General features: G+C 37.3%; 1 protein-coding gene across 5 annotated transcripts in view; it reads right to left on the bottom strand.

The window, feature by feature from the left end:
- Positions 1 to 16301, bottom strand: part of fgf13a (fibroblast growth factor 13a) — a 163353-nt gene that overhangs the window by 23358 nt on the left and 123694 nt on the right. For all 5 annotated transcript variants that reach the window (XM_067457625.1, XM_067457623.1, XM_067457624.1 and 2 more), the window contains one exon: positions 10741 to 10844. In XM_067457625.1, coding sequence (XP_067313726.1) covers positions 10741 to 10844 — 104 coding nt within the window. The remainder of the gene's footprint in view (positions 1 to 10740; positions 10845 to 16301) is intronic.

Raw genomic sequence — 16301 nt, 5'->3', positions numbered from 1 at the left:
CATCTCTGCTGAATAAAATTATTATGGTATTTATGTATTTGTATAGCACATTTCAGAATTGTTCCAAGTAATTGTTACATTTTTTTAAACAATTACTTGGAACAATTCTGTAATGTGCTAAACAAATACATAAATACATAAACAAAGAAAAAGAAAAATATATATAAAACTCTTAAGTCCAAAAAAGGCTAATGTAGCCTAAATAGTGTTCAATGTTACATGCGTGCTAACAGCAGCTCTTGCTGCATCTTTATGTCACTTCAGATCTGTTTCTTCATGTGGAGAATAAAAAAATACACAGTTTATAATTATGTTAATATATGAAAAATGGTTTGTGTTCTGGGAGAAACCAATCTTGAGCTCATATCTGGACTGTGGTCTTCTAATTGGTGACCGCTGCTTTTGAGGGCTGGTCCTGGAACAAGTAACTGACACAACTGACCAAGAGATTTATTAATAACTTTCATCTGTTAATGGTGAAATTCAACACAAAACTCTGCCCTTTAAGATGCCCTTATTGTCCTTTTCAGATATGACCTTTAATGCAGCGTGTAATATAGCAGCTTGTGAATGTAAAAGGTCTGCAAAGTTGTAAAGATCAAAGTGCATGATAAATAAAGCAGTCTTGATTCTGAACTGCCGAAATCACTGAGGAATGAGGAAGCGTCCAGACAGTTATGGTAAAAGGTATTTCATTTGCGACACGCTGTAAGTGGAAGGCCAATCAGAGCAGTGTAGGCTTCTGGAAAGGAGGGATTTAGAGAGCCTGAATTTTCAGAAATTGATAAATCAATTATTTCCCATATTTAGGGCTAGGGACATTCAGCATCGATATAGAGGCACAATGCATTACCACAAGTATATAACAGTAATAACTGAATAAGCAAGGTGCAGTTTCAATTTAAGAGACAAAGCCTCTATTTTGCCTGTAATTGTGTTATACTACATTCAAACGTACATGTCGTGGATATAACAGTGCTGACGTATTCGTTCATGAAATGGATACAGGAAAGATTGACACCTCAGGCTTAGACAGGAAGTCCCACTATATCATGCACAATAAAACGTACTTGTTCCTCCATGCACACAGAGAAGGAGAGAGGCCGTTATATCTCAGAGCCATCACTAGACAGTGTAACACAGCTTCCAGATGGAGTGTGTTAGATGAGAGGTGCACTGTGCAGAAACGGCAAACACATTTTCTTAATTGTCCATGCCATTTTATCACCAACAGTGATGAAAATTGCAGTAAGCAGAGGCATCATTTATAAACGCTGGAGAACAGCTATATAACACAGCAGATATTTTTGGACACCCACTGATGTCTTGTGGAGAACAAAGGCAGGAGACGGTTTTGTCGAATTACCCCACATTTACTTGCAAGGAACATAACAAAGAAACAAAGAAAAGTGAGATAATGTGCACTTTGATGGGGCGAGATATATTAATATCTCATTTAGCTGTAGAGTATCCACCTTTTTTATGTTGCTTTTGACGCTTTTACAGTGACTATTCTGTTGCCAGATGGGAAAAGCACTTATTTTGTAATTCACTGAAATTACTGAAATAAATAAATGAACAAGATGAATTTTTGGATTTGGCTGAAAGCGTTGTGGAGGTCTGAAATCATTGACTGAAACAGGTAGTGGATCTTTAGTGATACACCCTGAACAGCATGCAGACTTCAATGAATCAATTATAATGACCCTAACTTTTAGGATTTTATTGAATTACATATTTAAATCATGTTTAAACCATGTATTATGTTGTAGTTCAAAAATTCAGCAACTGGAGTATCAGTGTCAATTTTGGTGTGTGATGTAGGCTCTGCCTGTTTCTCAGTACTGTCCCTAGCCACATGACTAATCCACCATCCTAATAGCTCAAATAAAAGAGAGCAGATATTGAGGTGTTGTTGCGCTTTGTGTTCGAGTTGATTCTATCTCCAAGTGTAATTATATCAGGAGCTGCAGTCATGCTGTTGCCAGCTCACTGATTCGTATCTAATATCTTTTCCTCTGGCAGGGGAAATCCCGCATTGCCCCTCCCTCTCTTCTCCCAAAGGGCTTCCCCCTCCCTGACGGAGAAGCACGAAGATATGTTTATATGTGTGTGTGTGTGTGTGTGTGCTAGAAACAGATTCAGTTTCTACTTGGTCTTCATATGAGTATAGGTGCTCTATCTCCTGTCATTCGCTCAGCTCTCTCCTTCCACCCGTTATTTCTTCACCTTTCTTTTCTTTCTCTTGATCCATCCTCCATCAAATCTTCCCCCCTGTCTTTCAATATCTTTTTCAACCACTAACCTTGTTTCTTTTCGCCTCTCCATTTTTCTCTAAGATTCCTTCGTTTTGGCTTCTGTATATCACCCTCCGTTTCCTCCTCATCTTTCTCGATCTACCTCATTACTTTACCCACTCTCCCTCTCCCTCTTCCAACTCCAATTCCATTTATGGAAACAAAGTAAATGGGAAAGCTGACAGAATCCATTCCATTCAGAGGCTGATCCTCCCTGCTCCAAGCAGTACAGCTGCTAGGTAACCAGGTCTCTTCACCTGTGCCTCATCGTTCCCTCTGGCTCAACCACCCATCTGAATAATTATTGTTGAAGCTGGAGATGTCTCAAATGAGCTAGTCGTGCTACTGATGAAGCCAACTTTACTGCGAGCACTACCCCAAGACTATGGTTTTCCTTTTTTGATTTCTTGTAGTCGATGTAAATTGCTGTTCAGGACCTATTTTACTTCTGTAATGTGACATAGGCCTATTTCAAAGGGAGACAAGCATTTCGGAGCTTGATTATATTAAATCAGCCATTTGATTGGACGGTGAAAATTATATACCAAGATGGCAACATGCAAGCTAAACGTGAGTCTGCCAGAACAGTGCCAAAATAGACATCAATGTAAAAGGAAAGTTGCGTAAGAGGAACATATTACATTTCCTGATTCACTGCAATTTAAGGGGGAGATTTTCCATGGTATTTGCAGTTTGTTAATAATAAAAGATTACTATGAAACATATAATAGTAAAAGGTATGGCATTTGTAACTTAAATGCTTTACCAAAGTGTACTGAAATGGTAGAAAAAGCCCTGTTGGGTCTGAATTCTACCCTTGCAGAATAACGTTTATGGTCACTAGAAGGCCATCGTGTCTGCGCTCTCTCTGTAGTCTGAGGGCTTCTAATATTGATGTGCCTGTCTCTGCTGTTCCTAATGACCCAAAGCTAACCTTATTTTCGACTTCAAATGCGGCCACCGAGCAGATCACAGGACCCCGCACGTCGCCAGTGTGCATCAGCTGGCTTCTGATCAACTGTTCATTTGTAATATGTTGTGATAAAAAACATTTATAATTGCAAGTTTCTAATATTTGATGTGCTCACTGATCAAACAGCAGGTATTATCATTAAACACAACTTAGAATTGGATCACATGGTTCTGTATATTAAATGTAAAGAGAACGTGTGCAGAGAACAGAACATATGTTTAATTGATTTCCTCTCTCCCACACACTGTCAAGCTGATGGATGAATACATTTGCACTCAGACTCACTCATGCATATGTTCTCTTTCTATTCTTTTCCATCTTCTTATCACAAACACACCGATTGAAAAAAACACACAACATACCATGGGTCAGCAGAGGTTACATAACCTTGCTGCCTTTAAGTGGTAAAAAAATAATAATTAACGGACTGTCAAATTAATTTTTTAGATGATAATCACCGAATGTCTCACACACACACAAAAAAAAGGTCATTGTGCATCTTTTCTTTAAGTTAACTGCCCGGATGAGTCAATCTGACTTAATTCTGTGCTGTTGATGGACGCCAACTATTCATTTTACTAAACTGCAGAATATTGCTTTAGAACACGTTACGGTTGATTTGGCTTGTAATAGACCACGACATTCAATGCCATGGACAATCAATGTGGCATTTTTTATATAATGGATGTTTGTTTGAGCACCCATGTTGTGTTTGTCAACTAACTGATTGGCTCTTGTGGGGCACATGCAACTTTTATGAATCAGTCCAAAATTGTTGTTTTAATTAATCAATTAAAAACTGTTAAATGATTAGTTTGAATTATCAGTCAAAATGGTCATGGTAATCTCAGTGTGGCATGCATATATATATATATATATATATATATATATATATATATATATATATATATATATATATATATATATATATATATATTAGATATAATATATATAATATATTAACGATTTATGGAGATAATGCTGGTTAGGAATGGTATTGCTATGTTTGTTTGAAATGATTAAATATTTTTCCTTTAGTAAACCAATAGTGTGAAAAATATGAATTTTAAACATTTTATTTTACTTTGTGCAGTAACATTTTTGAATGTACTTGATAAATATCAAGATAAAGTATATTACATTTAAAAATAAAATAAAAAATTAAATACCGGAAATGCACTACCATTCTAAAGGGTTACTACATCTTTTTAAAATCTTTTTGAAAGAAGCCCCTTATGCTCACCAAGGTGGATTTTTTGATCAAAAATACAGTAGAAACAGTAAGTTACAATTTAATGATTTGAGTGATGATTATTACTCCAGTTTTCAGTGTTGCATGAGTCTTCAGAAATTATTATAATATGCTGATAAGGGGCTCAATAAAATGTCTATTATCAATGTTGAAGCCAGGTGTGCTTCTTGTCTTCATTGTAACTTTTTATTATTTGTATGCATCCTTGCTAAATAGGGTTATAATAATATGGTTTAATAATTTATTTCAAAATATACTAAACCCCAAACTTCTGAATGGTAGTGTAGATATAACTACATTCAAACAATAAAAATAAAAAAAATGCGGAGAAACTATAAAAAAAAAGAGATGCAGGCGTAAAACCGCACAGCCACAGCTTCAAACCTTTCATATATCCCTCGATATACTCTTCATTGATTGGGGATTTTACATCATCACTGGTTTGCGATTGGCTGGCTGTGTGGCTGCTAAAGAGTCAATGAGGAAGATCAGAGAGCCCAGCAGCAAACATACAGATTACAAAAACAGAGCATATTCAGAATTACAGCATACTAAAACATTAAAATACATTATTATACTGTTTAGAATGCTGTATTGCCACACACTCAGTACATATGTCAGATAAGAGCTCTCCACCATTCTGCTTATATAAGTATTTTGTTTTAATTGAAGGGTAGTTCCAATATTGCACAAATACATACAATTCAAAATGGAGAGGACCCAAATGAAGGAAAAGCTTTTATAATGTTAATTAATGCAGGGAGTAAATGAAGATGAATGTTCAAAGACCTATGTGAATTAACACTCCAGGACTAACGGCTACAGTTGGAATAAAATATTAACACCTACAGAACCTTGCTGTGCTGTCACTCAAAAAAAAAGTTAAATATAGCCTCCATCCTTCTGCCGTCGACCAGGATGCCACACGACAAACACAACGCTACTGTTGAGGAGAACAGAGCTCTAATTTAATGAGCACTCCGGCACATATGTTTTAATTACAGACGCTGAGGCATACATCATTAAAATCACTGAGCGGGAACAGAGAACCGCCATGAGTTAGAGAGTGTGTTTGCGTTTGGGATGTGCACTAACGTGTGTGTGTGTGTTTAGATCCCATTGCTTCCCTATCGTCAACAAAGGCTCCTGCTGGATATGCTAGGGCTGCATCACACCAAACATTATGATCAGATTACATGCTTTTGTCAGACTTTCATGTGAGAGTCTCTTGTCTGCTGCCTTGTTTGTCTGTCTCTTGCCTGCTGTGAGCGAGTCCAGCCCAAAGCTGCCTGAAAACAGCATTACACAGGACAGATTAGATGGCAACAGGTATGCAGTGAGGATGAGCGAGCTGAAAACACTGCTCCTGAACTAGGTATTTGCAAAAATTCATATTTTCTAAATCGCCTAGTTGGTGGGTTGCTTAAATGAGAAGTCAACCAAAGGGTCTTAGGAAAGTGTTTCTGATGTGTTTCTTAAGGGGTGTTTACATAATACACATTAAAAAACAACTAGACAGATGCAGTGGGACAGCAGCACCTTTAAGCAATTTTTATGGTGTATATATATATACACACACACACACACACTCACCTAAAGAATTATTAGGAACACCTGTTCAATTTCTCATTAGTGCAATTATCTAATCAACCAATCACATGGCAGTTGCTTCAATGCATTTAGGGGTGTGGTCCTGGTCAAGACAATCTCCTGAACTCCAAACTTTTGAGCGTGGAAAGGTTGTTGGTGCCAGATGGGCCAGTCTGAGTATTTCACAATCTGCTCAGTTACTGGGATTTTTACGCACAACCTTTTCAAGGGTTTACAAAGAATGATGTGAAAGGGGAAAAACAACCAGTATGCGGCAGTCCTGTGGGCGAAAATGCCTTGTTGATGCTATAGGTCAGAGGAGAATGGGCCGACTGATTCAAGCTGATAGAAGAGCAACTTTGACTGAAATAACCACTCTGTACAACCAAGGTATTCAGCAAAGCATTTGTAAAGCGACAACACGAACAACCTTGAGGCGGATGGGAAACAGCAGAAGACTCCACCGGGTACCACTCATCTCCACTACAAATAGGAAAAAGAGGCTACAATTTGCACAAGCTCACCAGAAGTGGACAGATGAAGGCAAAAAATTGTTGCCTGGTCTGATGTGTCTCGATTTCTGGTGGTGGTGTAATGGTGTGGGGGATGTTTTCTTGGCACACTTTAGGCCCTTTAGTGTGAATTGGGCATCGTTTGAATGCCACAGCCTACCTGAGCATTGTTTCTGACCATGTCCATCCCTTTATTACCACTATGTACCCATCATCTGATAGCTACTTCCAGCAGGATAATGCACCATGTCACAAAGTTTAAATAATTTCAGTTTGGTTTCTTGAACATGACAGAGTTCACTGTACTAAAATGGCCCCCACAGTCACCAGATCTCACCCCAATAGAGGTGGTGGAACGGGAGCTTCGCACCCTGGATGTGCATCCCACAAATCTCCAACTGCAAGATGCTATCTTATCAATATGGGCCAACATTTCTAAAGAATGCTTTCAGCACCTTGTAGAATTAAGGCAGTTCTGAAGGCGAAAGGGGCTCAAACACAGTATTAGTATGGTTGTTCCTAATAATCCTTTAGGTGAGTATGTTACTTTGAATCTAGGGCTGGGCGATAAATCGATTTTATCGATTAATTCGAGTTTGTAGTTTCATGTCGATTTTTGTGAATGAAAATCAGTTTTCTCTTTCAAATCTGCCGACACTCCCTCTGGGCTCCCGTAATGGCTCAGCCCTCCCTGCGTGTTTGCCAGATACACAAACAACAAGGATAGCGTCTAACAACATAGTTTCATTGGTTCAGTTTTTCACAGAACAATTAACAACACCCCGCTGTAAAGTGTGTTTGAAGTCTGAACAGAACTGCGCTCATTTGAGCTGTGCGGACAACGAATGCAGCGCAAGCTCATACACGGGCCGATCTCATGACAGACACGATACACAGCGCTGGAGATCCAGTGAGAGAGCGTTTAAATTCACCACAGAATTAATAACATAGCTACTGTGATCTAGTGGAAGCGTTCGGCGCAGAATTCTATTACGAACCACAGATATCAGATCAAACAGAGCTGATGTGGAGACAACATGAGCGAAGGTCAGGGGTTTCAGTCACAAATCACCAACATTTACCATGATTTACTGTAGTAAAACCACATGGATTTAATGTTGTTGTCATTATTTATCTCAGGATTCATACAACCTTTTCAAAATTCAAGCACTTTCCAATGGTTTCGTACACTTATTTGTACACTTACTGCACTTATTTCCAGCACTTCAAAGCTCTAAACATCTAAAATATGCTATTTTTAATGTGCTGGTTTGTAAAACTAAAAGTTTAAAGGGGTCTTGTGAAAGAAATAGTCTTTTAGTTTATTATTTTTAATGTTTAATCCATTTTGTGGCAAACAAGCATTTTTTATTAAAAAAAGATATGCAGTGCAAACCACTAACCAGCAGAAGAGCACTTATTGATTTATTAGCCATTTCCACTCCCTAATATATGGAGAAAAGTACGAAGTCACCAAGTCTCATGAAAAACTAAATTACACAGAAAGCAAGTAAAGAGCTCATTTAATAATAACTGAAGCTGTCGGTCAGTTCCGTGTGAGACTATTGAAGAACAATGGTAATCTATATTTAATAATATCATTAGCATATTATTAAATAGCATAACATTTCAATTTTCCCTATACTTTTTTGCACATTACTGTTGTTAATAAAAGTTAATTTGATCTACATATCAATTAATAAACCTTTGGTATGTATATTGTATATTGCAAAAGATATGGTGCCCATTTATACTGTGGAATGGTCTGGGTTATTCACATGCTGAAAGTTTTGCACCCCAGGTAGGCACTCTACCAAGCTGCAAATATTTTACCTAAACAAAATAAAGTTAAAACATGTTTTGAACAATTACTTTGTCATGCAGATTAATTTTAAGTAGGAGGAAAAAAAAAATCAATTAAAATCGTAAAAACAAATTTTTGGGCAAAAAAACAGGGATTTTTTTTTTTTTTTTGGCCATATCACCCAGCCCTATTGGAATTAAATAATTAAATAATTAAGTTGCAAAATATTTATATTTCAAATAAATGCTGTTTTTAAACTTTATATTCATGAAATAATCCTGAAAATGTTTTCAATATTGATTAAAAAAAAGGTTATGTGACACTGAAGACTGGCGTAATGGCTGCAGAAAATTCAGCTTTACCATCACAGCTTATAATATAATTTTAGAATATATTAGAACATTTTTGTATTATTTGACAATATGTTTATTTCACAGTATTATTGTTTTCTGTATTTTGGATCCACTGAATACAGCCTTGGTGAACATAACAGACTTCTTTCAAAAACACACCCTTACCAACCCCAAACTTATGAATGCTTGCATGTTGTCTGTGTGGTGCTGATTATCCCTACATTATGGGGACGGACAAAATGTCGCCACAAAAATTGTAATCCTTGTCCCTGTAAGGACATTTGCTGGTCCCCATGAGGAAAACAGTTTATAAATCATACTAAGCAATGTTTTTAAAAAAAAAAATGAAAAATGCAGAAGATTTTCTGTGAGGGGTAGGTTGGTTGCCAGTTAGAGAATATAATATACAGTTTGTACAGTTCCCATAAAACACGAAAACCCAACGTGTGTGTGTGTAAAATCTAGATTAAAAAAAAGTTTGAAGTCAATTAGTTGACCCAATACTATCCTGGGCCAGGCCAGCTTTTTCAGGCAGCTGTCTGCTTCCTACATTCTAATAGGTTTCCTCAATGATCCTTCTTTGTCCCATCATTCCACTGTTATTCATAATATGGAGGATTTCTGTCAGCCTCGTGATTGAGGTTGAGTGAGAGAGTGTATGCTGTGTTGTTAAGACTGTATATATCCGTTTTCGCCCACTCTCCTGTCAGACAACACAAGCTCCAGTAATGCCAACCACATAGTGAAATTCTGTCATTTGTCTTGCAGCAAAAGTTTGGCAGGTAGGTTGTTGTGTTATTCATGTCTTCATGCACTCAATCAGTGTAGGGGTGCAGACTGCCTGTTCAGCATATTTTCACGAGTTGCTGAATATTTCAACATTTCAATATTAGTCATCTTTCTAATGAAAGGCATGTTACTGAATTCATGCACTGTGAAAACTCATCTGTCCTCCTATTTCAGAGAAAGATAGAGAAGAACCTCTTCTGCAAGGAAGCGACTTCAACATCCGGGCAAACAAGTATGCATCGATAATGGTAGTTATTCACAATAACTGCAACAGTCAAAAATCAAATAATCTTGAGGAGTGAACACACTGATGATTCATAGTATTTTCAATGTACTTTAAACATTTAGAAGAATTACAAACAGTCTTTCATATCCACATACTGTAATTTTGCGAATTACAGATCATTTCACATGTGCTGGAGGATATTGTGAAAGCACTGAGTCTCATCTATCTTTTGCAGAAGCTGAACAAAATCATTGGGACTGGTGAACATTCACACAACCCACATATTGCCTTGCATGCATCACCATAGTAACCAAGACGAATGCCAGAGTACCGACATTTCGTCTGGTACAGGCAGGCGTAAAGCCAGAACTGAGAGGGGGTGAGGGGGGCAAAGGGTGACCCAACCACAGCCAGTAAACAATCATCTCTAAGCCATCTACCCTGTAATCATGCAACTTAGTGCGCAGGTTGCGCATAATCTAAACTACGAGTGTGGAGCTGAGGTTATGAAAACATCTTGAGATATTTGTCACAGCTGTAACTTAACTTATTTTCTGACAGCACGCCATATGGAGTGAGGGTGCGAGAATAGTGCACAATAGAGGCATCATCTGTTTGTGTGGATAAATCTGTGAAATACTGTGCTGTGCTCTTGGGAGTGACAGTTTTTTCAGCGCAGTAAGTTGAGAAGCAAGAAAGCATCTTAAAGGCTATGATACCATTGGATCTTGGGTCACACGGAGGTCTGTTTATCTGGAGTGTCTGATATCATGATTTGGCAGTAGATGAGTGGTGTGTGTGGTAGTAGAGTGAGTGTTAATGGCTAGAGCTCAGGTGTTGGTCTATGCAAAAGCAGCTTGGTGTGATTTCCCCCTCTTGATTTAAAAGGAGTGAAGTATAGCACACACAGATACACATCTATATAGGAAGTTGCAGTTACTTACTGATGTATACAGGTATCCCTCACTGTTCATGGCCAGATAGAGTTTGGTCTGAACTCCCTGGATGGCCACCACTCGCAAGCCCACCGGGATAAGGTTGAACATGGCTGTATAGGAAACAAGAAAAGTCACAATTATATTTCAAAACATTTACACCTAGTACAGCTAATTAATTAGGATACCACTGTGTTTTGTATAGTTAACCTATAACCGTGTTGAAGAATTCGTAGTCAAAGAAACAATAAAAACATAATTCTAAATGTTTTACTGATGTGAAGACGTGTGTAAAAGCTGTTTAATCTTCTGTCAGATGCAGTTTAAGTAAAGAATGCCTGAGAAAAACACATTGTCCCACTACGCAAAATAATCTTAAAACAAGATATCCCACTGGCAGATTATTTAGTTTATTTTAAGCAAAAACTCTTAATTTTGAATTATTTTTTCCCAAAACAAGACAATTACTTTTGCTTGTCTAGTAAATACTTCTTGTTTTATTTATTTTTAGATGTTTGGACTAGAAACAAGACAAAAATAGTAAGTAAGAAGCATTTTTTTTTTGTTTTGTTTTTTTGCAGTGCCTGATTCAGTATCTGCTGTCAGATGAGATGTCGTCAGGCTATGTCAGAGTCAATATTCTAACAATATTTGTGTCATGAAATAAAGTCTCTCACCTCAGAAAAACAAATTTTGCTGTCCTGTCAGATGCTATACTGTGCTTGCACGCCCAAATGTGTTCCATGGCCAAACCAGTATAAAACCACTGACCTATTATATATGTGAAGTCATGGAGAGTAAAAATAAAGTAAACCTGGAGAAAAACACCATAACTGAGATGGTCTCATTTGAAGTGTTTGCATTGCAAAATGTAATGGGTAAAACTGATTCAGAAGTGGACAAAACACAAAATGCAAGTAGACTGAGTCTGAGAATGCACATCATCATCATCATCATCATCATCATCGTCATCATCGTCATCATCATCATCACCATCATCATCACCATCATCCCAGCTATGCTGACATTCTGTCCACTCACAAATGCTTCAACACAGCGTCAAACTCAATAGAATCAGCAAAACACTAAAGCTGCACAGCTAGAAACACCCTAAAAATACTTTATCAACTTTCTAGAAAAGTTTAAAAAACCCTAGCAACTGGCCAAAACCTCTTAGCAACAACGTAACCACCCACAACCTAACAAGCACTTAGCAATGCATTAGGAACCAACTAGCACTATCTGATGGTAATCGTCTGTTTGTTTGTAGAAAAATTATTTAAAAGTATAGAAAAAAGATTTTTTTGTTTTGATGAAATGTAATGTTTGAAAGATTTTTTTAAATATTAAATTTACAACTTTTATTTAACATTACATTGTTATTGTTAACTGTAACATTGAACCATCTTTATTGTTAACTGAAAAGCTGAAATCAAATAAAATATAAATATTAGGTGAAAAACAAACTTTTCTCTGAACTGCCATCTCTTTAACATAGTTCCTCTTTTTCCCTTTCACACAAGCTCTCTCTTTCTCTGTCTGTTTCACACTCTTCCCTCTGTCTCTTTCACACATTCCCTCTCTGTTGAGCAGAATTAGTGACTTGTGCAGGGCTCGGTCTTTTTGGTACTACTGGCCGTGCCAACTCTCCTCACACCTTTGTCCCCCCATCACCACGTAAGCCATAAAGCTGACAATCTCTCCCATCCACACAGCCTCTTTCTGCCAGCGGGAAGATTGAAGCAGCCAGCCAGCCACCCCTGACACTGGGAGTATCTTGGGAACATAAGCTCGGGGAGAAAAAAAATCCAAGCTTTTTGAAAGAAAAAAAAATTTGTGCGAGCCATTTCACTGGTTATGTAACTTAGCTTGATAAAAAAATAAGAAGGAAACAAACTTCTTTTAAAGTAAAAGGCTGCTCTTTCCGAGATAGAAAAGGGGAGGGGGGAGGGGGTCTAGGTTACCAAATTTATACTGCCTTTATATGGCAATCATACATTATATTACATTTCAATATTTAAAATTTTAAGAATATATACTTATATCATCTAACATAATATCTGCCTGTACTCTGCCAATTCTGCCATGTACTCACACACACAATTTAAAAGACTGATCAACAATAAAGTAAACTATTATTCAATTTATTTTAAAGGGTTAGTTTATCTAAAAATTTACATTTTGAACACATAAATCATAAGAACTTTCTTCAAAACTCAAATATATTTTTACGAAACCTAATAGCTTTTATAAATGTGCCGTAGGAAAAAAAAAAAATGTCTGATACATTTTGATACAAAACAATGGCACTAACATATTTTAAGATATATCCGTGCAAGTTTCTTTCTGTTAAGACAGATCAAAAACGACGGGGGGACATTTGAATCAAACTGTTTAATATAGGTCTTCTAAAGAGATACAATAGCTTTATTTTTCTAACAGATTTAAGAACACATGGCATCTCAAACATGCATGTTTGAAGATTATTGAAAGTAGTTTGGAACTAAATAAAGGTAAGTAATTGATGACATCATTTATATTTTTTGGGGGGTAAACTATAATTTTAAAGTAAAATATATGTCAAAAAAATAACGTGTCAATATTGACACCCATCTAATAAAAAATCTGTCTGAATGAACAACTCTTCATTCATTTCTGCTCCCTTATCCTCCAGACAAAACATAAACAGTAACCCCTTCTGCCTTTCATCATAAACATGAGAGCTCTTGATTATTATATTTTATTTCCTGCAGAGCTCAACCGATGGCCATGTTGCTATTTTACACAACAGTCCGGAGTGTTTTCCATCTCCTCTAATCCAACATCAAGGTTCCTCCTCTCCCTCTTTGAACCCCTCGGACACCAGCCAGCTCCACCTGTAGAGATCAGCCCTTTTTCTGCTCTGTGCATGACAGCAACTGAGTATGAAGAGTTTTTAGATGCCAAATGCAGTTGATTTAATTAGGTCTTGATTATATTCGAACAATAGGAAGATAAGTTTTAACTTATTAACATCTGCATATTTTTTATTTGTGGCTTACACACATAACGGCGGATTTCATTTCAGAGGTATTAGCAGAGCTTGGCTGCAGGGGGTTGTGGAGAAGAGACTCAATTACTCACACCTAATAGAGCACCTGAGCACTGAGATCTGGGAAGATCAAGAGGGCACAATAATCATCTCTGAAAAAAGGCCAGTTTAATAACCATCAGAATTCAGAAAAGCATCTCTCATATTGCACCAATCACCGAAACCATGGGTGAATAACCTTCATGATCACACAAAACATTATTGCCTGGTTTCACAGACAAGGCTTAAAGGGTTAGTTCACCCCAAAATGAAAATTCTGCCATTAATTACTTACTCTCATGCCGTTCGACACCCGTAAGACCTTTGTTCATCATCGGAACACAAATAAAACTATTTTAGTTGCAATCCGATGGCTCAGAAAGGCCTCCATTGGCCACAATGACATTTTCTCTCTCAAGACCAAGACTCTAAAGGGTTCTTGGCTTGATCTAAACCTTGTTTGTGAAACCAGGCAAGAAAGGATTAGTTCACGCAAAAATGAAAATTCTTTCATCATTTATTTTATCCAAAGTCATCTCTTGATTTATTTTTAAAGGGTTAGGTCCACCCAAAAATGCAAATTCTGCAATTTACTCATCCTCATTGGCCGTTGACTTTCATTCATTCCTATTTTTTCAAAACCTCATTTCCATCCCTCCATTGAAAAACCAAGTCGTTGAACAGACTTAATTTAGGCTTTTATTCATATATAAACCAAGGGTGTGCAATATCATGATTTTCAAACATGAATGAGTAAAATGTCTCCAAGATTTGCCTTTGGAGGGGTTATCCTCAAGTGTCATTACAGTTCTTGGCTATCACTAAAATGTATTATTTGCATACATTTTAAAGCCTTGTCGGTTGAACATTTTATTTGCATGAACACCTCAGCTTAAATTTAAACGCATTAGCCGGACACCTTTAAGCGTTGCACTTGTATCTCACGTCCTTGCGCCAGCTCGTGTGTGGCATTTGAGTCGCACATGGAACACAAAACTGACGGGATCCGCGCCGGTGGAAAACAGTGACTGGATCTAGAACCTTTAAATGACACCGCAGCCTTCTCCGTCCCTGTAAGAAAAACCACACACAAAACCCCTTAGCAGAGCGGCTCTCTCACACCGCATGACTGTGCTGTCATCTATTTTTCCAGTTCGGCTCATTCCATAGAGTGCAGGTTTTCAGAGAACGCGACTGTGATTCCTGAAATGTACCAGTCTGAGATTGGTCATAGAATGCAGTCTTTACTCCCGTAAGTAACCGTACTGTGTGTGCACATAACCATATTATGGACTTAAATACAGCACTGACAACTGTATTCTGCTGCTGTGGGCCAAAGTGGCATCTGCCTAATAAACCTACTGCCGTCTATATCATTAATGTTAATCAATCAACAAAATATAAAGAGTAGATCACGCACTGCCCTTGACAGAATTACTTCAGTAGATTTAAGAATCAGTGTATATTTAATCCATACAGTGAAAGGTGCACTATGTAGTATTTTTGCAGTAAAATATCCAAAAACCACTAGGCCAGTGTTATATTTTTTGTTCAGATGAGTTCTTACAATACCCCAAATGTTTCCAACTATTTGTAAATTGTGAGAAAATTGCTATTTTAACCAAGGAGGCGGGACAGAAACATTTGGCAAAATGTATTTGGCAGAAACGCTTTACTCTCACTGCATTGTGCAAAAAGTGTCACAGCAGCCACTGAGCGAACGCACAGAGTAACGTCATAATTTTAAACACACTTAAATGTATCTAATATGATAAACAGAGCTGCGTTACCAAATACTGCTGCGTATCTCGTGATGATAAATGTCCTGTTGCTCGCGAGGCGTGTTTGCGTAACAATCGCTCCAGCGGCATTGCTCAGCTCCACAACACTCGGTCCAGCTCTGCTTCATACTGCAGTAACGTTAATAACCGCATCCATGAACATGATTTCTGCCCTATTCCTATTTTACACCGGCTGTGAGGTATAAGACCACATGTTCCAAGATTCTGAGCTCAAACTTGGCGTCATCAAAATATGCCTTTGTTTAGTATAGGCGCCCTCTAGCGGACAGAAAAATTACATTGTGCAGCTTGAAGTGTAAGCAATTTTATTTTTACATTTGTTTATTAAATTTCTTACTTGAATGCTACTGTTACAGTAAATGCACCAAGTGTAGCTGAGAATGTTAATGCACCGTATTTATATATTCATATCTTATATTGTATTTGTCCTATCAAATATCAAATACGACTTGCAACCGCAACCCCTACTTTGGCCTAAATGATCTGTCATTATTTGTTTGCCTTGCAAGGCTAAAAAAAGTTACCATTAAAAATTATATTACTATAAATATTTTTATTTTTTGAGCATCTTGGATGTGCTAATTCTGGTGGTTAATCTGGATGCCTGGATAAACCTCTATAGAGTGAATCTAAATAAACTCGTATTGCTTGTTTAGAGAATCATTCTGGCATTTTATTCAGATGTTAGTATTTCAGTT

The sequence above is a fragment of the Pseudorasbora parva genome, chromosome 11, assembly GCF_024679245.1.
Source record: "Pseudorasbora parva isolate DD20220531a chromosome 11, ASM2467924v1, whole genome shotgun sequence".
In the NCBI taxonomy this organism is placed as follows: domain Eukaryota; kingdom Metazoa; phylum Chordata; class Actinopteri; order Cypriniformes; family Gobionidae; genus Pseudorasbora; species Pseudorasbora parva.
This window is presented reverse-complemented; position numbering and strand designations above follow the sequence as displayed.